Source organism: Oncorhynchus mykiss, chromosome 12 (assembly GCF_057628025.1).
Source record: "Oncorhynchus mykiss isolate SJ-2025 chromosome 12, ASM5762802v1, whole genome shotgun sequence".
Taxonomy (NCBI): Eukaryota; Metazoa; Chordata; class Actinopteri; order Salmoniformes; family Salmonidae; genus Oncorhynchus; species Oncorhynchus mykiss.
This window is the reverse complement of record NC_143033.1, coordinates 34,940,873-34,962,586: the sequence shown is the minus strand read 5'-3', so window position 1 is coordinate 34,962,586 and position 21,714 is coordinate 34,940,873. Positions and strand designations below refer to the sequence as shown.

Here is a 21,714-nt window from a genome sequence, read left to right as displayed (position 1 = left end):
TCCTTTACTAGCATTGTTAAGGATACTATAGTCTATTTTTCTCTAATAAAAATTATCTCCCCCTAATGTCTGAATAACACTTGTATCGTTGGAAGACTAGTAGATTATGCTTTGGAAGGGGGGGGGCACTGGCAGGCAGGCAGACACTGGAATACAATTAATTTGAACTAGATTTCCAAGTTGTCCTCCAACTTCCTGTTCTTCCATCTTTCTGGAGTCTCAAGAGTTGTGCAGGTTTGTATTCCAACCCAGTCCTACTAACACACCTAATTCAACTCCATCAAAAATCAATCTTGATGATAAATTGATAGATTGACCAGCTGAATGATTGACTGACAGGTTGGTTGGTTGATTGATTGATTGATTGATTGCCACCCTTACCAGTTTCTGGAAGAGGTGTCCAACGGCGACCTTCTCATCCCACTGCTGGATGTGTGGGAAGAGGGCGTCGTAGAACTCCTTGTGGATCTCAAAGATGTCCTGGATCTTATAGAAGATGGTCTCTACCTGCTGTATGGTCAGCACCGGCTGGGACGTGGTGGCTGTCGCCTTCAGGGGGCGCATGGGCTGCACACACACACACATTCAGAAAAGAGTTAGTGTGTGTTGTGTGTGTATACCTGCACTGACGCTTTCAACACATAAATCATCATGATCCTGGGCGGTGCTCAGCAGTGCTTTATTATTAGGGGTGGGCGCTGCAGCATGACCAAAGACTGGAGAACAGAGTAGAATAGAGCTGAGCTGTTCCTTTTAGTACTGATGGAAACACAGCTCTGAACAGACCACAATTACAAATCGAACCAAACATCCCAAAATGTTGTTTAGAAATGTTTGCACAGGCACCAAGCCTGAGCACCACAGTGACATCACTGCCTCTTTTTTGGGATTTCACTCCGGATGGTTAAACTCTTATCTGTACTTGATAAGCCAGGGACTGGCGGATGATCCCAGGCTTATCAAGTACAGATAAGAGTTGCAATACCCTGAGGGAAATCCAAAAGAGAGGATATCACAAATATTTTCCCTCCAATCAAAACAGAATCACACCACCACGTCATTCATGTGTTGCTAAGGTCCTCCATCTCCACATCCCGGTTGAAAATCAGTGTCATAACAATAGTGTTACTATGAGAAAGCTATGCATTAGCTTACAGAATGTTAGCTTTCATAAGCAATGCTATGGGCTAAATGCCCTTGTGTTGACCCATTGTAATAAACATCTCTGTTTATAATGCTAAGTTGTAATTATGTTCGCCACTGTGGCCTATTTATTGCCTACCTCCCTACTCTTCTACACTTTCACACATTGTACATACATTTTTCTACTTTTCTTTTCTTTTGTGTTATTGACTGCACATTTATGTGCAACTCCATGTCGTTGTTTGTGTCGCACTGCTTTGCTTTATATGGCCAGGTCACAGTTGTAAATGAGAACTTGTTCTCAACTGGCCTACCTGGTTAAATGAAATAAAGGTGAAATTAAAAAAATTACAAAAATAATGTCCAAACAATTGGAATTGGCCACTCATGGACTCCAATCAAGTTGTAGTGACATCAAGGATGACCAAAGGAAATTGGATGCACCTGAGCTCCATTTGGAGTGTCATAGCAAAGGGGTGTGTATACTTACGTAAATTAGATTTCTGTATTTAATTTTCAAAAAAAAATTCAAAAATGTATAATTCCATGTTTTCCCTGTCATTATGGGGTATTGTGTGTAGATGGATGGAAAAAATACATTGCATCCATATTTTATTCAGGCTGTAACACATTCAGTCCATGAAAAATAATTTGCCCACTTTCTGATATTCTTGATTTTGGTATATTTTTGATACTGAATGTTATCAGATCTTCAAACAAAACATAATATTAGATAAAGGGAATCTGAGTTCACAGATAACCAAAACATTGACACTTATTTAAAATGTATTTAATTAACAAAGCTATGCAACACTCAATTCAAAAAAGTTATTGCTCCTTTACACTCAATAACTGGTTGTGCCACATTTAACTGCAACCAAATGCTTCCTGTAGTTGTCGATCCGTCTCTGACGTCACCGTGGAGGAAATTTGTCCAAGTCTTGTATAGAGAACTGCTTTAACTCACTGACATTTGTTAGTTTTCAAGCATGAACTGCCCATTTCAAGTCTTGCCACAACATTTCAATTGGGATTAGGTCTGGACTTTGATTAGGCCATTCCAAAACCTCAAATGTGTTGCTTAACCATTTTCATGTAGACTTGATTGTCTTGCTGCATGACCTAGCTGCACTTCAGCTTCAGCTCACAGACGGACGGCCTGACATTCAGCTGTAGAATTCTCTGATACAGAGCAGTATTCATGAGTCCTTCTAGTAAGACAAGTCGTCCAGGCCCTGAGGCAGCAAAGCATCCCGAAACTAACACGACCACCACCATGCTTGACTGTTGGTATGAGGTTCTTCCTGTGGAATGCACTCCACAGCGATGTGAGAGACTGATCAACAAACTACAGGAAGCATTTGGTCGGAGTCATTACAGCAAAAGTTATTGAGCGTAAGTGGGCAATTACTTTTTCACACAGGGGCATTGGGTGTTACATACTTATTTCATGAACAAAGTTATGCAATTATTTGTTCACTCAGGTTCCCTTTATCTACTATTAGGTTTTGGTTGAAGATCTGAAATATGCAAAAGTAGAGAAAATTAGAAAGGGGGAAAATACTTTTTCACAGCACTGTAATGTGGAATAAATTCAATGGGTGTGAATACTTTCTGTAGGAAGTGTATGCTGTATACAGATACTGTTTACCTACCACGGCAAGACGTCATTGTTTTCAATGTGTTGGGCTGTGTGTGTGTGTGTGTGTGTGTCTGGGCAGAGTGGCGCTGGTCGAGCAGGTGGAGCCAAACCAGATAAACACAACCACCATTCATCACCATCACCTCTCAACCAGGAAAGCGCCCCGGTGTGTCGCCAGACCTGCCAGGCCCACTGAAATCTTGCAGGACGCACCACAACACACAGCCGTCCATTCAGTCCTCTGCCCTGCACCACTCCACATAAAACTGAGGAGGTTGTGGAACCAACTGCTGTTTATAGTTATAGATATATATATATATATATATTATATAGTTATTTTATTATTTTATTGTCACATACACCAGGAGAGGGTGCAGCGAAATGTGTTGTTTTACAAATTAGGGTTAAGTGCCTTGCTCAAGGGCACACATTTTTCACCTTGATGGATCAGGTATTCAAACCAGCAACCTTTCGGGTTACTGGCCCAACACTATTTAATTTTAGATTTAAACTTAATTTAACTAGGCAAGTCAGTTATGAAGAAATTCTTATTTACAATGACTGCCTACCCCGGCCAAACCCTCCCCTAACCCAGACAATGCTGGGCCAATTGTGCACCGCCCTTTGGGACTCCCGATCACGGGTGGTTGTGATACAGCCCGGGATCGAACTCGGGTCTGTAGTGTAGCACTGTGATGCAATGCCTTAGACTGCTGCGCCACTCAGGATCCCGTTCTAACCTAACCGCTAGGCTACCTGCTGCACTCGTAACGGTTGTTCCTGTTTAAGACCCTGGTTTGTAATACTGAACTCATTTTACAGTTGTGCAGAGACAGACAGGATGTGACATCAAGCTGCAGTTGCATGGGGTACACAGTCATCCTGGTTCAGGATACGCTTGGCCTTTATTCTGTTCTAAATATGACTGACCACTAACCACTAATAGCACTCACAGAGATGAGAGCACAACTTCTCGAAAACGCATAATGCTTTTAGGAACCCAGTCTCCCATGCGGCTCTACTTGGAGCCACCATGGTGCCGACACACTGGCCTGAGGGCTAATGCTGTCCAGCACAGTCCCACACAGACAGCACTACATAAAGGAAAGGGAAGAGCGGGGGTAAGTCCACCATATCGTGTCCTTGATAGTGAGCGTGTGTGTGCGCGCACGCCTCACCAGAAGCAAAGCCTCCAGCTGGTTGATGTAGATCTCCTCACTGGCTAGGAAGCCAGACAGAACCAGTTTCTTCATCTCCAGACCCTTTTCGATGTCACCCTGCAGAGAGGCCAAAAGAAAAGGACATCAGTCATACATGCTTCTATACACTACTATGATACTACAGTATGTCAAAACAGTGGTGGCAGGGCATGGTGGTGTTCAACACAGTACTGGAATAAACACATTGGCTCTGTCTGTAGGGCCACAGCCACGTGCACAAACACTATGGACTGGCTCATAACTTTAAGTGAGGCCTCTCACTGGATAGGAAAAGATCAAGCAGATTCAAATCTTGATGTGAGTTTTTGTGTACATAGCTTGTATGAGTGCACATATATTTGTATTTGTACAAGAGAGGCCATTTTCCTGGTGCCCTCTACTCTCCTCCCACAATGGACATTTTCCTGGTGCCCTCTACTCTCCTCCCACAATGGTCATTTTCCTGGTGCCCTCTACTCTCCTCCCACAATGGTCATTTTCCTGGTGCCCTCTACTCTCCTCCCACAATGGTCATTTTCCTGGTGCCCTCTACTCTCCTCCCACAATGGTCATTTTCCTGGTGCCCTCTACTCTCCTCCCACAATGGTCATTTTCCTGGTGCCCTCTACTCTCCTCCCACAATGGTCATTTTCCTGGTGCCCTCTACTCTCCTCCCACAATGGTCATTTTCCTGGTGCCCTCTACTCTCCTCCCACAATGGTCATTTTCCTGGTACCCTCTACTCTCCTCCCACAATGGTCATTTTCCTGGTGCCCTCTACTCTTCTCCCACAATGGTCATTTTCCTGGTGCCCTCTACTCTCCTCCCACAATTAGTCATGGGCACTAGGCAGGCAGAGGGCAATCAAGTCCAAGTGGAGGTGTTTGTTTTGGCCCTGAGAGACAGCAAGGGAGGAGGTAGGAAGAGAGAGTGCGAGGGAGAGTTTGTGTGGATAAGGCTGGGCAGGTTCAGACCCTTCTTGTTAAAGCAGGACCAGGAGCTCACCCTGTCTGCTGTCCTACTAAACCACACCTACAATCACACACACCAGGGATGCGTTTCAAAACGACACACACTAGCCTTCAACAAGTGACACGCACACACAGTGTACACCCAGAGAGCACAATGTAAGCTACAGCCCTAGCCAGGTGCTTTCGTGTGATCAAAGGGCCCAGTTCTGACAATACAAACCCATATTACAGTTCATTCCGACTCATGTGGCTCTCAGGGTTGAATTAACTAGTTTCATTCCTCCAGTTCCTTAAAAGTAGTCAGTATGGATTTCAGTTACAATACTATTTAATGTGAAAGGAGAATAGCAGAAGACTCAACAGCCAGATCACATGAATTAATAAAATACTGGCTGTTTATTTTAATACCAAACATGTCTGGAAAAAACGAGGGTTTATTTTCCTTTTGGAAACATTACATAAATGGTACAGTTGTTGTATTGCTCAGTCTTGGGGAAGTCCCACCCAGAAGACTAATAGCCTGTAAACCAAATTTAGAGGCTTTTTGAGCACTCCCATTTATATGCTTTAATTTAAATGTATTCACACTAAAACTTAAAGTGGTAATCTGTGATTGGTCCATCCATTTTTGGAATTCTAAAGCAATGATATCCATTGATTCTTAAAGGACAGTCATATCCCACCAGAAGCCAAAATATAAGCTTGTTTTATTCCATTGTTTGTAAACAATGTAATTGTAAACAAATACTGTATAGCTTGAAAACATGGTTCAAACTATCATGTTGATATCATTGATGGTGAGACTTCCCATCCATAGTTCTGTCTACGAATATGAGAGTGGTTACATTTCTCCAGCCCCATCCCGGAGCTTTTTACCAAAACAGGGGAGGGAGTTATTTGAACTGCAAGATTGCCTTTAAGGAAAACAATAGACTGTGTTCTCATAAAACCTGTTGGATGAAACGTTTTGACAGGGCCCAGTAGTATAATGTATTATTATAGCGTACGGTCTCTCTCACCACACCCATAGAACTCAAGGGTCAACTTAATGACCAACCACACAAACTAGTCCCATGGCTCTTATAATGTATCCACACCAACCATTTTTAAAGATATTATCTGGTACTTTGTATCCTTTTTTGCCAGTAGTTCTGAAAGTAGCGACCACGAGCCAAAAAGTGGTCGCCAAAATGTGGATTAATACGTCACAAATGTGCTGATATGTGCACCACGTCATTTCTCTCTCTCTCTCGCTCTACGGTGGGAGGTTTAAGCCCAAAGCGGGAGGTTTAAAAAAGACTTACTAGCAGCCAAAGTACCGGAGCATGTCTTTAACATATAGCTGCAGTCAACAGGTGAAGGTAACAAAGGAAAAGTAACATATTGTATCAGAGCAAACAGACAGACAAATGATACATGTAAAACAGAATCTTTGATACCATCTGACAACTGTTGATGAGGCTGTCTACTGGGAATTTCTGCTGAATTGTGTGTGTGTGGGTGTGACTGTGTGTGTGTGTGTGCAGAATGAGTGGAAGCGGGAGGTGGATTAATTATTAACAGGAGCAAATCCTTCCCATGTAATCAGCAGGCAAAGATGAGCAGAGGCTGATAAGAGACAGGCCGGGAGACGGAGTTCACACTGTACCTCACCTTATTAACCCCAATGACCTCACGGATCCGACTAACACCAAGTCATCACAGTAACGGGACATGAGAGGTTCCACTTCCACTGTTAAGGGTAAGCGGTCTTACTAGTTAGTGGCATTAGACTGAACCACCAGAACGGAGTACAGTTGCTCTCTTACCAGGTCCTACTAGGTCTGCCTTGCTTAAGAGATTTAATCTGAATGAAACTAACCTGGATAAATTATGCTAAACAAATCCTTCATCTAGCGCTGACCGCTGATTGCTACTTTATTGAGGAAAAATGTACTTACTATAACTGTGATATGTGGTTGTCCCACCTAGTGAACGCACTAACTGTAAGTTGCTCTGGATAAGAGTGTCTGCTAAATGACAAAAATATACACTACCGTTCAAAAGTTTGGGGTCACTTAGAAATGTCCTTGTTTTTGAAAGAAAGGCACATTTATTGTCCATTAAAATAACATCCAATTGATCAGAAACACAGTGTAGACATTGTCAATGTTGTAAATGACTATTGTAGCTGGAAACGGCAGATTTTTGTTTAATGGATTATCTACATAGGCGTACAGAAGCCCATTATCAGCAACCATCACTCCTGTGTTCCAATGGCACATTGTGTTCGCTAATCCAAGTTTATCATTTTAAAAAGGCTAATTGATCATTAGAAAACCCTTTTGAAATTATGTTAGCACTACTGAAAACTGTTGTCCTGATTAAAGAAGCAATAAAACTGTCCTTTAGACTAGTTGAGTATCTGGAGCATCAGCATTTGTGGGTTCGATTACAGGCTCAAAATGGCCAGAAACAAAGAACGTTCTTCTGAAACTCGTCAGTCTATTCTTGTTCTGAGAAATGAAGGCTATTCCATGCAAGAAATTGCCAAGAAACTGAAGATCTCGTTCAACGCTGTATACTACTCCCTTCACAGAACAGCACAAACTGTCCCTAACCAGAATAGAAAGTGGACAAGTTTCAGAAGAAAGTTCTTAGTTTCTGGCCATTTTGAGCCTGTACTCAAACCCACAAATGCTGATGCTCCAGATACTCAACTAGTCTAAAGAAGGCCAGTTGTATTGCTTCTTTAAATCAGGGCAACAGTTTTCAGCTGTGTTAACATAATTGCAAAAGGGTTTTCTAATGATCAATTAGCCCTTTAAAATGCTAAACTTGGATTAGGTAACACAACATGCCATTGGAACACAGGAATGACGGTTGCTGTTAATGACAATAGTCATTTACAACATTAACAATGTCTACACTGTGTTTAAGATCAATTTGATGTTATTTTAATGGACAAAAAAAAAAAAAAGCTTTTCTTTCAAAAACAAGGATATTTCTAAGTGACCCCAATCGTTTGAACGGAAGTGTAAATCTGTGCCTCTAGGCTCGACCAGGACAGTGCACTGAGAACGGTGCTCCTCTATTAGTTCTGACAGGAGTCAGGATGACTTAAGAGGTTGCCCAACGCACTGCTGAAGGAAACAGAGGTGGAATCGGTGTCCTTTCCAGGAAATGCTGTGGTGTTTCTGATGGCCATGCTCTCGCAAATGGAAAATGAAACAGATAGAGCCAGGACTTCCTACAGTAACAGCGTGCTAATGCAGGCTTTACAGCACTTTACAACGCTGCACAACGCTTCACAGTGCTGAGGCGGTTTGACAGGTTTGCCACTATATAGGGCTTTTATTCTACAGACAGGCAGCAGTCTGACAAGCACTGTGACATGAAACACACACACAGAGATGTGGCTGAGCTACTGAAGGCCAGGCTCAGGTTCTGTGTTCTGTGACGTGGCACTGTGTTTGTTTGCACAGATGTTATTTCATTAGACCAAAGAAAACACACTTAAGTCACAGTAACTCCTCTCTCCTAAACATTGGCCTCAAAGCACTCTGCTTGTAATCATCCTGAGCATTCTGGACGACACACAAACAGATAAATATGCCTATAAAGAGCCAGTAGACTTGTGTAATTCCCAGGCCCAGTGTGAAGTAGTGGAGGTTGAGGACAGACAGGAAAAACTCTTCTCCAGAGGGCTACTGTATGTCTGGAAGACGCTCCCAAACCTGTAGGCACAATGTTGTGGAACTTTCACACATCAATATATTCTGTAGCACAACAAACACACCTTTCTGACATGTGGAATAAGGAACTACCGATTACATTTCTATCTGCAGCAGTCCACAATATTAGGGTACTAAACGTGACCGAGGAGTTTACTAAACGTGACAGAGGAGATTACTAAACGTGACAGAGGAGATTACTAAACGTGACCTAGGAGTTTACTAAACGTGACCTAGGAGTTTACTAAACGTGACCTAGGAGTTTACTAAACGTGACCTAGGAGTTTACTAAACGTGACCTAGGAGTTTACTAAACGTGACCTAGGAGTTTACTAAACGTGACCTAGGAGTTTACTAAACGTGACCTAGGAGTTTACTAAACGTGACCTAGGAGTTTACTAAACGTGACCTAGGAGTTTACTAAACGTGACCTAGGAGTTTACTAAACGTGACCTAGGAGTTTACTAAACGTGACCTAGGAGTTTACTAAACGTGACCTAGGAGTTTACTAAACGTGACCTAGGAGTTTACTAAACGTGACCTAGGAGTTACTACTAAACGTGACTTAGGAGTTTGCTGCACCTTTTCTAATAAACCTGCCTAGTTTATGACTTAGGCATGTACTGTACAGTACTCAACAAAGCTGAGTTCAATGCTCTTTTCCCAATCACAGTGATGCACTGCTTAATGTGTTACAGCCAGGTGACTCAGCTGGTAAGAGGCTGGCTAAGAGCAGCACTGTCTTTCTTTATCAGTCCAACTCAACCTGTAGGAACACACACACACACACACACACACACACACACACACACACACACGTCAGTCAGCGTGAGGGACGTCACTTACAGTTTTATACTGACACCACAGTATACACCTAGCCTGCATTGGGTGTTTCTTCCCCGTCCGATCAGTAGGCTGAGGACAAATCTGAAATGGCACCCTATCGCCTACATAGCGCACTATGCGATCAAGCCCTACCTGTAGGAACACACACGCTTCATGGTCTCACTGTCACACATGTCAGTCAGTGCGAGTGATGTCAGTGAAATATTTATTCTGACAGCATTAACTTCCTCTCTTCTTCCTTCGTTCCACCCCTCCTCTCCCCAGAGATAAATACAACGTGACAGGAGGAGAGTAAATCTGGTTCAGACTGGAGCATGTCTCCACCCATCAGGTTGAGGGGTCTGTAAGGAGCTCTCTGGCCAACACACAACCCTATCACAGTGGAGGTCTGCACACACACACACTGAGGCCACATTGTGAAAAGACACCAATAAGACTACCCACTTGGTTATTTTTAGCCAGGCACACAGTAAAGACCTAGGCTGTGTATGAGTGAGCAAGCAGTGGTGCGTTGGCAGTTTCTTCCTGCTGTCAAATCCTGTTTCAGTGGAAGGCTGAGGACAAATCTGAAATGGCACCCTATTCCCTACATATTGCACTCTACTTTTGGCCAAAGCCCTATGTTGTCAAGCCCTATCTGGTAAAAATAAGTGCATTATATAGGGGATAGGGTGCCATTGTGGACGCAGCCTGAGACTCACCCTGAACTGCCTGTGGACAGGAGTCATCAGCATGTCTCCTGGTGGGAGTGGACTCTCCAGATCCATGTCTCCACACTCAAACACATTCTCATCCTCATCCTCCAGCACTTTGTCCAGGTAGCACAACACCTTCTCTTCATCCACCTCCATGTTCCTCCTAACAAGGCCTGCTCCCTGTCTTGCTACTTCTCTCCCTTCCTTCTTCAGGCTTCTCTCGGCCTGACCTGGCACATTAGTCCTTCCTCCAGTGCAGAAAGCCGGTCTAGTCCTTCCTTCAGGGCCCACAACCCTCCTCAGCCCTCCTTGAAATACTTAATGTTCTGCTGTTTAGTCTCTCTCGCTGTCTGTCTTTATTTTCTTCCTCTTCTTGTTCCTTATCCTTCTGTTAAGAGCCAGATAGCCTTTAGCTGGAGCTCCACTTCATTCAGCTGTTGCTGGTGTTGTGCGCAGCAGACACACACATACACACTCGCTTCGTAACACAAAACGAACATGAGGAGAGAGCGAGCCCCGCCTACCTCCTTCCCTTCCCCCGTCTTCCTGGTGTGTGTCACTGTTCTGCCTCTGTCGATGAGGCCTCTCCCCACCTCCCCTCCTCTCTCCACAGCAACGGCCAGAGAGCACAACCCCCAGTCACTTCCTCACAGGGTCTCGCTCTCTCTCGCTCTCTCTTTCGCGCTCTCTCTCACTCTCTCTGAGTGAATGCTGTTCTAGGTGTATGTAATTATAGGTCAGAGTTCAGATGCCGTTTCCTGAATATATAGAGGTTTCTGCACAAGCACAGAGTAGGCCTATAGAACAATCGCTTCGTAACCAAATAAACATACCACATAAACAAGAGAGGAGTGGAATGGCTTTGTGAGTGACGCATCACCACAAGAAACATGACCACATATATAGTAGCTAAATGAAAATAAATGGACATAACAGAAATAGCTGCTTTATATTTCTTGATATAAAGAGACAGTCAGCACTTGGAATTTAAAAAAAATACTTAAAAAAAACATTTTCAGCAGTCAAACTGATCTTTCTGACTTCCAGTGTGATCTAGTGATGAAGATCAGAGTGCATAACATAAAAGATGTTACTTATTATGTCCGCATGCGTGAGCACACACACACACACGGAGCTCTTCAGCACTGCAGAGCGTATATTTCCAGCAGGGTGGAAACTTTGACACTTATTTTATTTGCTGTGTTGGTTTTCTCCTAATAGACCCATGGCCATGCTCCCTTGTTCAACACAACCAAACAGTGAGTCACTGACTGGACAGACAGAGCGAGAGACACTTATAACAGGCCTGTGGAAAGGACCTCCCACTGTCCAATAGCCTTCAGACTCCATGGAGAGGGACTCAGTGTCGATGAAAAGATCTAGTCAATGAGAAGTACTATGGGACACTGTTAGACATAGGGGACACTGACACACCCAGAGTAAAATCCAGCTATGGTCAAATCTCACACACTTCTACTGTTAGGGGTTGTATTAATCCTTTTACGACCTGCATTTCACAAGAGAAAAGCATTTATAGCTTTTCAGTTCTGCAAAGAAATATCTTGTTCTCTCCTCTATTGACCATACCTTATAAAATGTAATTTGTCTGTACACTTGTATCAAGTTAATTGAGGATATTACTTTTTTTTAAACAATGTGAAAAAACAGAAAATAAGTAGCAAACAGATATCTAAAAACACTCTTCACACCTCAAAACAGGGAAATGGCTTCCTGCAAGTCATGAAGAAAAATATTTGGGTTTGAGTGTTTCCCCTTTCCTCAGAGCTCTGCAGGCCAACCAACCAGAGGTCAACATGCTGATCATGTGACCTGAGGCAGAAGTATTGATGACATAAAGCAGAGCAGATTGTGGGATTTAAAAAGCAAAGATAATACCTGATGGAACTGACTGAGACACACAGGGAAATTATTGCTACTACCTCCCAAATATATATACATATATATACACATTTTGTTCAGTGTGTGTGTATATACAGTTGAAGTCGGAAGTTTACATACACTTAGGATGGAGTCATGAAAACTCATTTTTCAACTATTCCTTACATTTCTTGTTAACAAACTAGTTTTGGCAAGTCAGTTAGGACATCTACTTTGTGCATGGCAAGTAATTTTTCCAACAATTGTTTACAGACAGATTATTTCACTTAAAATTCACTGTATCACAATTCCAGTGGGTCAGAAGTTCACATACACTAAGTTGACTGTGCCTTTAAACAGCTTGGAAAATTCCAGAAAATTATGTCATGGCTTTAGAAGCTTCTGGTAGGCTAATTGACATCATTTGAGTCAATTGGCTGTGTATCTGTGGATGTATTTCAAGGCCTACCTTCAAACTCAGTGCCTCTTTGCTTTGACATCATGGGAAAATCTAAAGAAATCAGCCAAGACCTCAGAATTTAAAAAATAATAATTTTAGACCTCCACAAGTCTGGTTCATCCTTGGAAGCAATTTCCAAACACCTGAAGGTACCACATTCATCTGTACAAACAATAGCACGCAAGTATAAACACCATGGGACCACGCAGCCGTAATGCCGCTCAGGAAGGAGACGCGTTCTGTCTCCTAGAGATTAACGTACTTTTGTGAAGATGCTGGAGAAAACAGGTACAAAAGTATCTATATCCACATAAGCTGAAAGGCCGCTCAGCAAAAAGAAGCCACGGCTCCAAAACCACCATAAAAAAGCCAGACTACGGTTTGCAACTGCACATGGGGACAAAGATGGTACTTGTTTGAGAAATGTCCAAAATGTTCATCTGGTCTGATGAAACAAAAATAGAACTGTTTGGCCATAATGACCATTGTTATGTTTGGAGGAAAAAGGGAAAGGCTTGCAAGCTGAAGAACACCATCCCAACCGTGAAGGACGGTTGTGGGCAAAACTGAAAAGCCGTGTGTGAGCAAGGAGGCCTTACAAACCTGACTCAGTTACACCAGCTCTGTCAGGAGGAATGAAGGAAATTCACCCAACTTATTGTGGGAAGCTTGTGGAAGGCAACCCAAAACATTTGACCCAAGTTAAACAATTTAAAGGCAATGCTATAAAATACTAATTGAGTGTATGTAAACTTCTGACCCATTGGGAACGTGATGAAAGAATTAAAAGCTGAAATAAATAATTCTCTACTATTATTCTGACATTTCACATTCTTAAAATAAAGTGGGGAACGGTTTAGACATTAGCGGCTGTGTGTCGAGTTATTTTGAGGGGACAGCAAATTTACACTGTTATACAAGCTGTACACTCACTACTTCACATTGTAGCAAAGTGTCATTTCTTCAGTGTTGTCACATGAAAAGATATACTCAAATATTTACAAAAATGTGAGGGGTGTACTCACTTTTGTGATATACTGTATAAACATACATACACACATTTTTTAATACAACATGTTTCATGAGCTGAAATATAAGATCATAGAAATGTTCCATATGCAAAAAAAACGTATTTCTGTTAAATATGGTGCACACATTTGTTTACATCCCTGCTAGTGAGCAATTCTCCTTTGCCGAGATAATCCATCCACCTGACAGGTGTGGCATGTCAAGAAGCTGATTAAACGGCATGATCATTACACAGGTGCACCTTGTGTTGGGGACAATGAAAGATCACTCTAAAATGTGCAGTTTTTGTCACACAACACAATGCGATAGATGTCTCAAATTTTGAGGGAGCGTGCAATTGGCATGCTGGCCGCAGGAATGTCCACCAGAGCTGTTGGCAGAGAATGTAATGTTAATTTCTCCTCCATAAGCTGTCATTTTAGAAAATTTGGCAGTACGTCCAACCGGCCTCACAACCACAGACCATGTGTATGGCGTTGTATGGGTGAGAGGTTTGCTGATGTCAAAGTTGTGAACAGAGTGCACCATGGTGGCGGTGGGGTTTTGGTATGGACAACAGACAATGAACACAATTGCATTTGATGGCAATTTGAAGGCACAGAGATACCGTGATGAGATCCTGTCGTGCCATTCATCCGCCGCCATCACCTCATGTTTCAGCATGATAATGCACAGCCCCATGTCTCAAGAATATGTATACAATTCCTGGAAGCTGAAACGTGCCAGTTCTTCCATGGTCTGCATACTCACCAGACATGTCACCCATTGAGCATGTTTGTGATGCTCTAGATCCAGTTCCCGCCAATATCCAGCAACTTTACACAGCCATTGAAGAGGAGTGGGACAACATTCCACAATCAACAGCCTGATCAACTTTCTGCAAAGGAGATGTGTCGCGCTGCATGAGGCACATTGTGGTCACATCAGACAGTGAACGGTTTTCTGATCCACTCCTACTTTTTTTGTTGTTGAAGGCATCTGTGACCAACAGACGCATATCTGTATTCCCAGTCGTGGAATCCATAGATTAGGGCCTAATACATTTATTTCAATTGACTGATTTCCTTACATGAGCTAAAATCTTGAAATTGTTGCATGTTGCATTTGGAAAGTATTTAGACCCCTGGACTTTTTTCACATTTTGTTAAATTACAGCCTTAATCTAAAATGAATTCAACTGTTTTTTCCCCCTCATCAATCTACACATAATACCCCCTAATGACAAAGCAAAAACAGGTTTTAGACATTTTTGCTAATGTATTAAAAATGTTTTTAAACTTAAATATCACATTTACATAAGTATTCAGACCCTTTACTCAGTACTTTGTTGAAACACGTTTGGCAGCGATTACAGCCTCAAGTCTTCTTGGGTTTGACGCTACAAGCTTGGCAAGCACACCCATTCTCTGCAGATCCTCTCAAGCTCTGTCAGGTTGGATGGGGAGCGTCGCTGCACAGCTATTTTCAGGTCTCTCTCGATGTTCGATTGGGTACAAGTCCAGGCTCTGGCCGGCCACTAAAGGACATTGAGACTTGTTCCGAAGCCACTCCTGCGTTGTCTTGGTCATATGCTTAGGGAGGTTGTCCTGTTTGAAGGTGAACCTTCGGCCCAGTCTGAGGTCCTGAGCACTCTGGAGCAGGTTTTTAATCAAGGATCTCTGCACTTTGCTCCGTTCATCTTTCCCTCGATCCTGACTAGTCTCCCTGTCAGGCGGCCAGCTCTAGGAAGAGTCTTGGTGGTTTCAAACTTTTTTCTATTTGGGAATGATGGAGGCCACTGTGTTCTTGGGGACCTTCAATGCTGCAGATATTTTTTGGAACCCTTCGCCAGATCTGAGCTCTATGGACAATTCCTTTGACCTCATGGCTTGGTTTTTTCTCTGACATGCACTGTCAACTGTGGGACCTTATATAGACAGGTGTGTGCCTTTTCAAATCATGTCCAAATCAATTGAATTTATCACAGGTGGACTCCAATCAAGTTTTAGAAACATCAAGGATGCTCAATGGAAACAGGATGAAGCTGAGCTCAATTTTCAGTCTCATAGCAAAGGGTCTGAATACTTATGTAAATAAGTTATCGGTTTTGTATTTTTAATCAATTTAGAAACAATTTATAAAACCTGTTTTCACATTGTCATTATGGGGTATTGTGTGTAGACTGCTGAGGATTTATTTTTATTTAATCCTTTTCAGAATAAGGCTGTAACGTAACAAAATGTGGAATAAGTCAAGGGGTCTGAATACTTTATGAATACACTGTACATATAGAAACAGTCTCCATTAAACAACACTCATACAGTAACTAGCCTACATTTTCATCATTAATAGTTTTCAACCCAACACTAGATTCTCATCAACAGCAAATAATGATTTTAGTCAGTCTCCCTGGCAGGCATATGTATAGCCACTATTTCCTTGTTCACACTGTATGCCTTAATGCTCAAATCAGTTTTGTTTTTCTATTCCGTTTTGGAATACTGACTGTCCAAATGAAAAGTTACAAGTGACCAAATCAAATGTGTGTTCAGACAGCAGTCATCTGCTGTGCTACTTGTCATTGTAACGCCGGGTGTGCACAGTCTTTTTTCCGCCATTTCACCCAGTGGGTGGTGCTATAAGACACCATGGGTGTGGGTTTCAAAGTGCAAGGACTGTCTGATGCATGTCAACACACACACCTTTTTTGCACTATTGGTTAGAGCCTGTAAGTAAACATTCCACTGTAAGGTCTACACCTGTGGACAAATGTGACAAATACACTTTGATTTGAGCAAAGCCAGAGCTATTAAGATGGTATTTAAGATATTCTTCGAAGAGATAAGGTTTCATGTATGTGTAGGGACTCTGCTATCTTAGCTGGTTCCACCATAGGGGTGTCAGGACAGAGAAGAACTTGGACTGGGCTGAGCGGGAGCTGCCCTCCCATAGGGCTGTCAGGACAGAGAAGAGCTTGGACTGGGCTGAGCGGGAGCTGCCCGTAGGGGTGGGAGGGCCAAGAGACCAGTAGCAGAACAGAGTTCTCAGGTTGGGAAGTAGGGTTTGAGAAGAGCATGACATTCATGAGAGCCCTTGAGCGCAACATGTCTATAGGCTATGCAATTGCAGGAGAAAACTGTGATGGCCACTAATAAAAAGACGAGGATCCATCAGCTTTCTGTAGGCTAGGCCTACTATATTTATTTCTCAACTTTCCTAATATTAAGCACATTGCTTATATTTACAACAGGAGTATAACCTACCTGGCTGGCATGAGAATAAACCACGGGAAAAGCATCCTCCATTCGCTATTTAAGTGCATAAATAACATGTATTTCTCCCGCTGCCCCTGTTTCGAGACAGGTGCATTATAACGGTCCATTCTAAATAAAAACAAATGTCACATATTATTTAGTATATGTAAAATCAAGAATAGTCTGATGGGTGACAATATTAGCCTATCACTTGTGAATGACGCCCAGCATAAGAAACAAAGCCTTTTTTTGTGTGACTTACTCGAATCATAGTCACACACCTCATGTAACCTAGCCCATAGGCCTATTTGTTTTAATGAGGTTTGTATCACAACTAAAGTGGCCAAATAACTTCTTAAAATTAAGCAGATTCATCCGCTTTACAAGGAGTGTAGAGCCTAACTGGCATTTATAAGCAGTGCGTGAGTTTCAAATTTGTTGACGATAATTTTCACTTATAATGTGACGAAATAGCCTAATAGTTTTTGATGCTAATGATTATATAAATTTGGGATCTATCGCATCCCACAACTGTCCCAGACTGTTTGGAAAAAGTATTTCTCGCGCAGAAAATAATTGGTTGACTTTTGTACTATGGGGGATTGTAGATTGACATATACTAGTGCTTTTGCTGTTCGTTAGGCCTCATCTTGTTGGCTGACAAAGTAAATGTGGACAGTTCTTCCAATATCTTCAATATGCACCTCGGAATTGGATAAGGACACACGCAGTTGCGTCCACGATGTGTCTATCTTCACTTGTAGCCTGTGAGAAAGACCCGATCACGTGATGGAGAGCCATGTGAGTGAGAGACGCTTTGGATTACACAGCACACGCAGGGAGAAGGGCACAACTCAGCACTCCGGCCTGCAAAAGGCATGGATTTTTTTAGGGTGCATTACGGCCACAAAGGGGATGTCACCATGAAATTCGAGGCATTATCAAATGCTTGTCAAATTTTGAATGAGAGACTATTGGAGTGAGTACAGCCTGCCCAGAAAACTAAGCAGAGCTCATGCCTTTCAAGCAACTTTTTCAAATCATCATACAGTCATATGAAAAAGTTTGGGCACCCCTCTGAGGCTGCATAATAATTTACTCTGTCGTCCCAGAAAATGATCACAGTGGCATGCCATTCATTTTCTAATAAAAGCTGAGTACTGGGGTATTGTCCAGACAAAGATTTTTAGTGTAGCAATATTAAGTTGTATGAAATTAAATGAGATGTGAAAAATAGGCTATGCAAAAATGTGGGCACCCTTGTCATTCTGTTGATTTGAATACCTGTAACTACTTAGCACTGATTAATTGGAACACACAATTGGTTTGGTGAGCTCATTAAGACTTGAACTTCATAGACAAGTGCATCCAATCATAAGAAAAGGTATTTAAGGTGGCCAATTGCAAGTTGTTCTCTTTGACTCTCCTCTGAAGAGTGGCAACATGGGGGCCTCAAAACAACTCTCAAATGACCTGAAAACAAAGATTGTTCAACATTATGGTTTAGAGGAAGGCTACAAAAAGCTATCAGTGTCCACTGTGAGGAACATAGTGTGGAAATGGAAGACCACAGGCACAGTTCTTGTTAAGGCCAGAAGTGGCAGGCCAAGTAAAATATCGGAGAGGCAAAGGCGAAGGATGGTGAGAACGGTCAAAAACAGTCCACAGACCACCTCCAAAGACCTACACCATCATCTTGCTGCAGATGGTGTCACTGTGCATCGTTCAACAATTCAGTGCACTTTGCACAAGGAGAAGCTGTATGGGAGAGTGATGCGGAAGAAGCCTTTTCTGCACACACGCCACAAACAGAGTCGCTTGAGGTATGCAAACGCACATTTGGACAAGCCAGCTTCATTTTGGAATAAGGTGCTGTAGACTGATGAAACAAAGATTGAGTTATTTAATCATAACAAGGGACGTTATGCACGGCGGCAAAATAACACAGCGTTCCAAGAAAAACACTTGCTACCCACAGTAGAATTTGGTGGGGGTTCCATCATGCTGTGGGGCTGTGTGGCCAGTGCTGGTACTGGGAATCTTGTTAAAGTTGAGGGTCGCATGGATTCCACTCAATATCAGCAGATTCTTGGGAATAATGTTGACGAATCAGTCACAAAGTTGAAGTTATGCCGGGGCTGGATATTTCAACAAGACAACGACCCAAAACCCTGCTCAAAATCATCCCGGGCATTTATGCAGAGGAACAAGTACAATGTTCTGGAATGGCCATCCCAGTCCCCAGACCTGAATACCATTGAGAATCTGTGGGATGATTTGAAGCGGGCTGTCCATGCTCGACAACCATCAAACCTAACTGAACTGGAGAAGTTTTGTAAGAGGAATGGTCCAAAATACATTCACACAGAATCCAGACACTCATTAGAGGCTATGGGAAGCGTCTAGAGGCTGTTATTTTAGCAAAAGGAGGCTCTACTAAATATTGATGTGATTTTTCTATTGGGGTGCCCAAATTTATGCACCTGTCTAATTTTGTTTTGATGCATATTGCACATGTTCTGTTAATCGAATAAACCTAATTTCACTACTGAAATATTACTGTGTCCATCACTTATTTGATAGATCAAAATGAAATTGCTGATCCAAACACCCAAATATTTATAAATGGAAATCATGGAAATTGTCAGGGGTGCCCAAACTATTTCATACGACTGTAAAAGTCTCATCATGCAGCCTTACAGTGTATTAAAAATCAAAACATTTAGCCCAACGTTTGTAGAACAACTAAAGTTACATAAATAACTCTAAATTAAGCATTTAGGAGTACCTATTTCTTTGTTAACAACTCAACAGATTAGCCGCACGTGCGCATTCCCTCAAATCGTTTGGAGAAAATAGTTATATTTTATTAGTTTTTAAAAATGGCTTGTAGGCGTGTGGAAGCCAGGAGATGCCAAATGTCTTTGTTAATTAACGGTAAATGTCTGAGACCGACAGTGATTTGTTTGAGAATCACCAGCTGACGAAATTCGTTACCGCCACAGCCCTAATCATGGCTAGATTTAATCTAATTTCACTGTGATTGGTGAGTCAACATGCAATAATACCTGTATACTGTCAATCACAGATGTATGATTTGCATTTAGATGAACAGAATCAGATGAACTGTTCCCTGTCCATTTGCAAAACAAATGTTTAAAATACTTCCGGTCAGTATGATCAATGATCATGTCATAATACATTGATGTGCATGATGTGTGTGTGAGTTGTACAGTAGTAGACCGAGCTGCATAAACTGTTAACATCTGTCTCTCTCCCTCTACTTCACAATATGTAGACCTCTTCAACTACTAAAAACAGACTTTAATCCAACTGAAGCAATCTATTAATGTGTGTGATATAGTGTGAGTTTAACAGTATACCTAGCTTCATAAGCTGTATGTGTGTGATATAGTGTGAGTTTAACAGTATACCTAGCTTCATAAGCTGTATGTGTGTGATATAGTGTGAGTTTAACAGTATACCTAGCTTCATAAGCTGTATGTGTGTGATATAGTGTGAGTTTAACAGTATACCTAGCTTCATAAGCTGTATGTGTGTGATATAGTGTGAGTTTAACAGTATACCTAGCTTCATAAGCTGTATGTGTGTGATATAGTGTGAGTTTAACAGTATACCTAGCTTCATAAGCTGTATGTGTGTGATATAGTGTGAGTTTAACAGTATACCTAGCTTCATAAGCTGTATGTGTGTGATATAGTGTGAGTTTAACAGTATACCTAGCTTCATAAGCTGTATGTGTGTGATATAGTGTGAGTTTAACAGTATACCTAGCTTCATAAGCTGTATGTGTGTGATATAGTGTGAGTTTAACAGTATACCTAGCTTCATAAGCTGTATGTGTGTGATATAGTGTGAGTTTAACAGTATACCTAGCTTCATAAGCTGTATGTGTGTGAGCATCTCTCTCTCTCTACACCAATGTGATAAGTACTTTACACTACTGAAAAAATAAAAAACAAGTTAAGACTTTAAAGACTTAAAAGTACTACTTAAGTATTTTTTGAGGGGGAATCTGTAATTTACCATTTATATTTTTGCCGACTTTTACTTCACTACATTCCTAATGAAAACTAAGCACTTTTTACTCCATACATTTTCCCTGACACCCAAAAGTACTTGTTATATTGTTACAGGAAAATGGTCCAATTCACACACTTCTCAAGAGAACATCCCTGGTCATCCCTACTGCCTGATCTGGCAGACTCACTAAATACACATACTGTTTGTGAATAATGTCTGAGTGTTGGAGTGTCCCCCCTGGCTATCCATCAATAGTGTGCTGTCTGATTAGCGTCTGATCAGCTTAATATAAGGAATTAGAAATGGTTCATACTTTTACTTTGATACTTAAGTACATTTTTTGCAATTCCATTTACTTTTGACACTTAAATATATTTAAAACCAAATACTGTTGGGCTTTTACTCAAGTAGTATTTTACCGAGTGACTTTCACTTGAGTCATTTTCTATGAAAGTATCTTAACTTTTACTCAAGTATGATATTTGGGTACTTTTTTCACCACTGTTATATATATATATATATATTCAAATACAAAATACATTGCTTAGCTTATATTTCTTCTGTGGCTGGATGAAATAGCAAACATGATGGGAATTCAGCGAACACATTACTTCATCTTTGTTACTAATCAAAATCAAATTTATTTATATAGCCCTTCTTAGATCAGCTGATATCTCAAAGTTCTGTACAGAAACCCAGCCTAAAACCCCAAACAGCAAGCAATGCAGGTGTAGAAGCACTCCCTGAAGAAACAGTAACATCCATACTGTAGTTTGGCAGATGTAATAGATTTCGTTCTCAGTGTGTGCACCCTTATGCTCACTAAAATATATGCTCACTGTGGAGAATAGCATCTCCCAA

The 21,714-nt window shown here is 41.7% G+C and overlaps 1 protein-coding gene across 8 annotated transcripts in view; it reads right to left on the bottom strand.

The window, feature by feature from the left end:
• Positions 1-21,714, bottom strand: part of abr (ABR activator of RhoGEF and GTPase) — a 215,462-nt gene that overhangs the window by 108,775 nt on the left and 84,973 nt on the right. For 6 of the 8 annotated variants that reach the window (XM_036937431.2, XM_036937432.2, XM_036937434.2 and 3 more), the window contains exons 3-4: positions 3,964-4,062; positions 382-567 (exon numbers count right to left, since the gene is read on the bottom strand). In XM_036937431.2, the coding sequence (XP_036793326.1) occupies positions 382-567; positions 3,964-4,062 (285 nt within the window). Of the gene's footprint in view, positions 1-381; positions 568-3,963; positions 4,063-10,215; positions 10,912-21,714 lie in introns of those variants that run through there. The other 2 variants (XM_036937435.2, XM_036937437.2) reach the window with 1 other exon arrangement.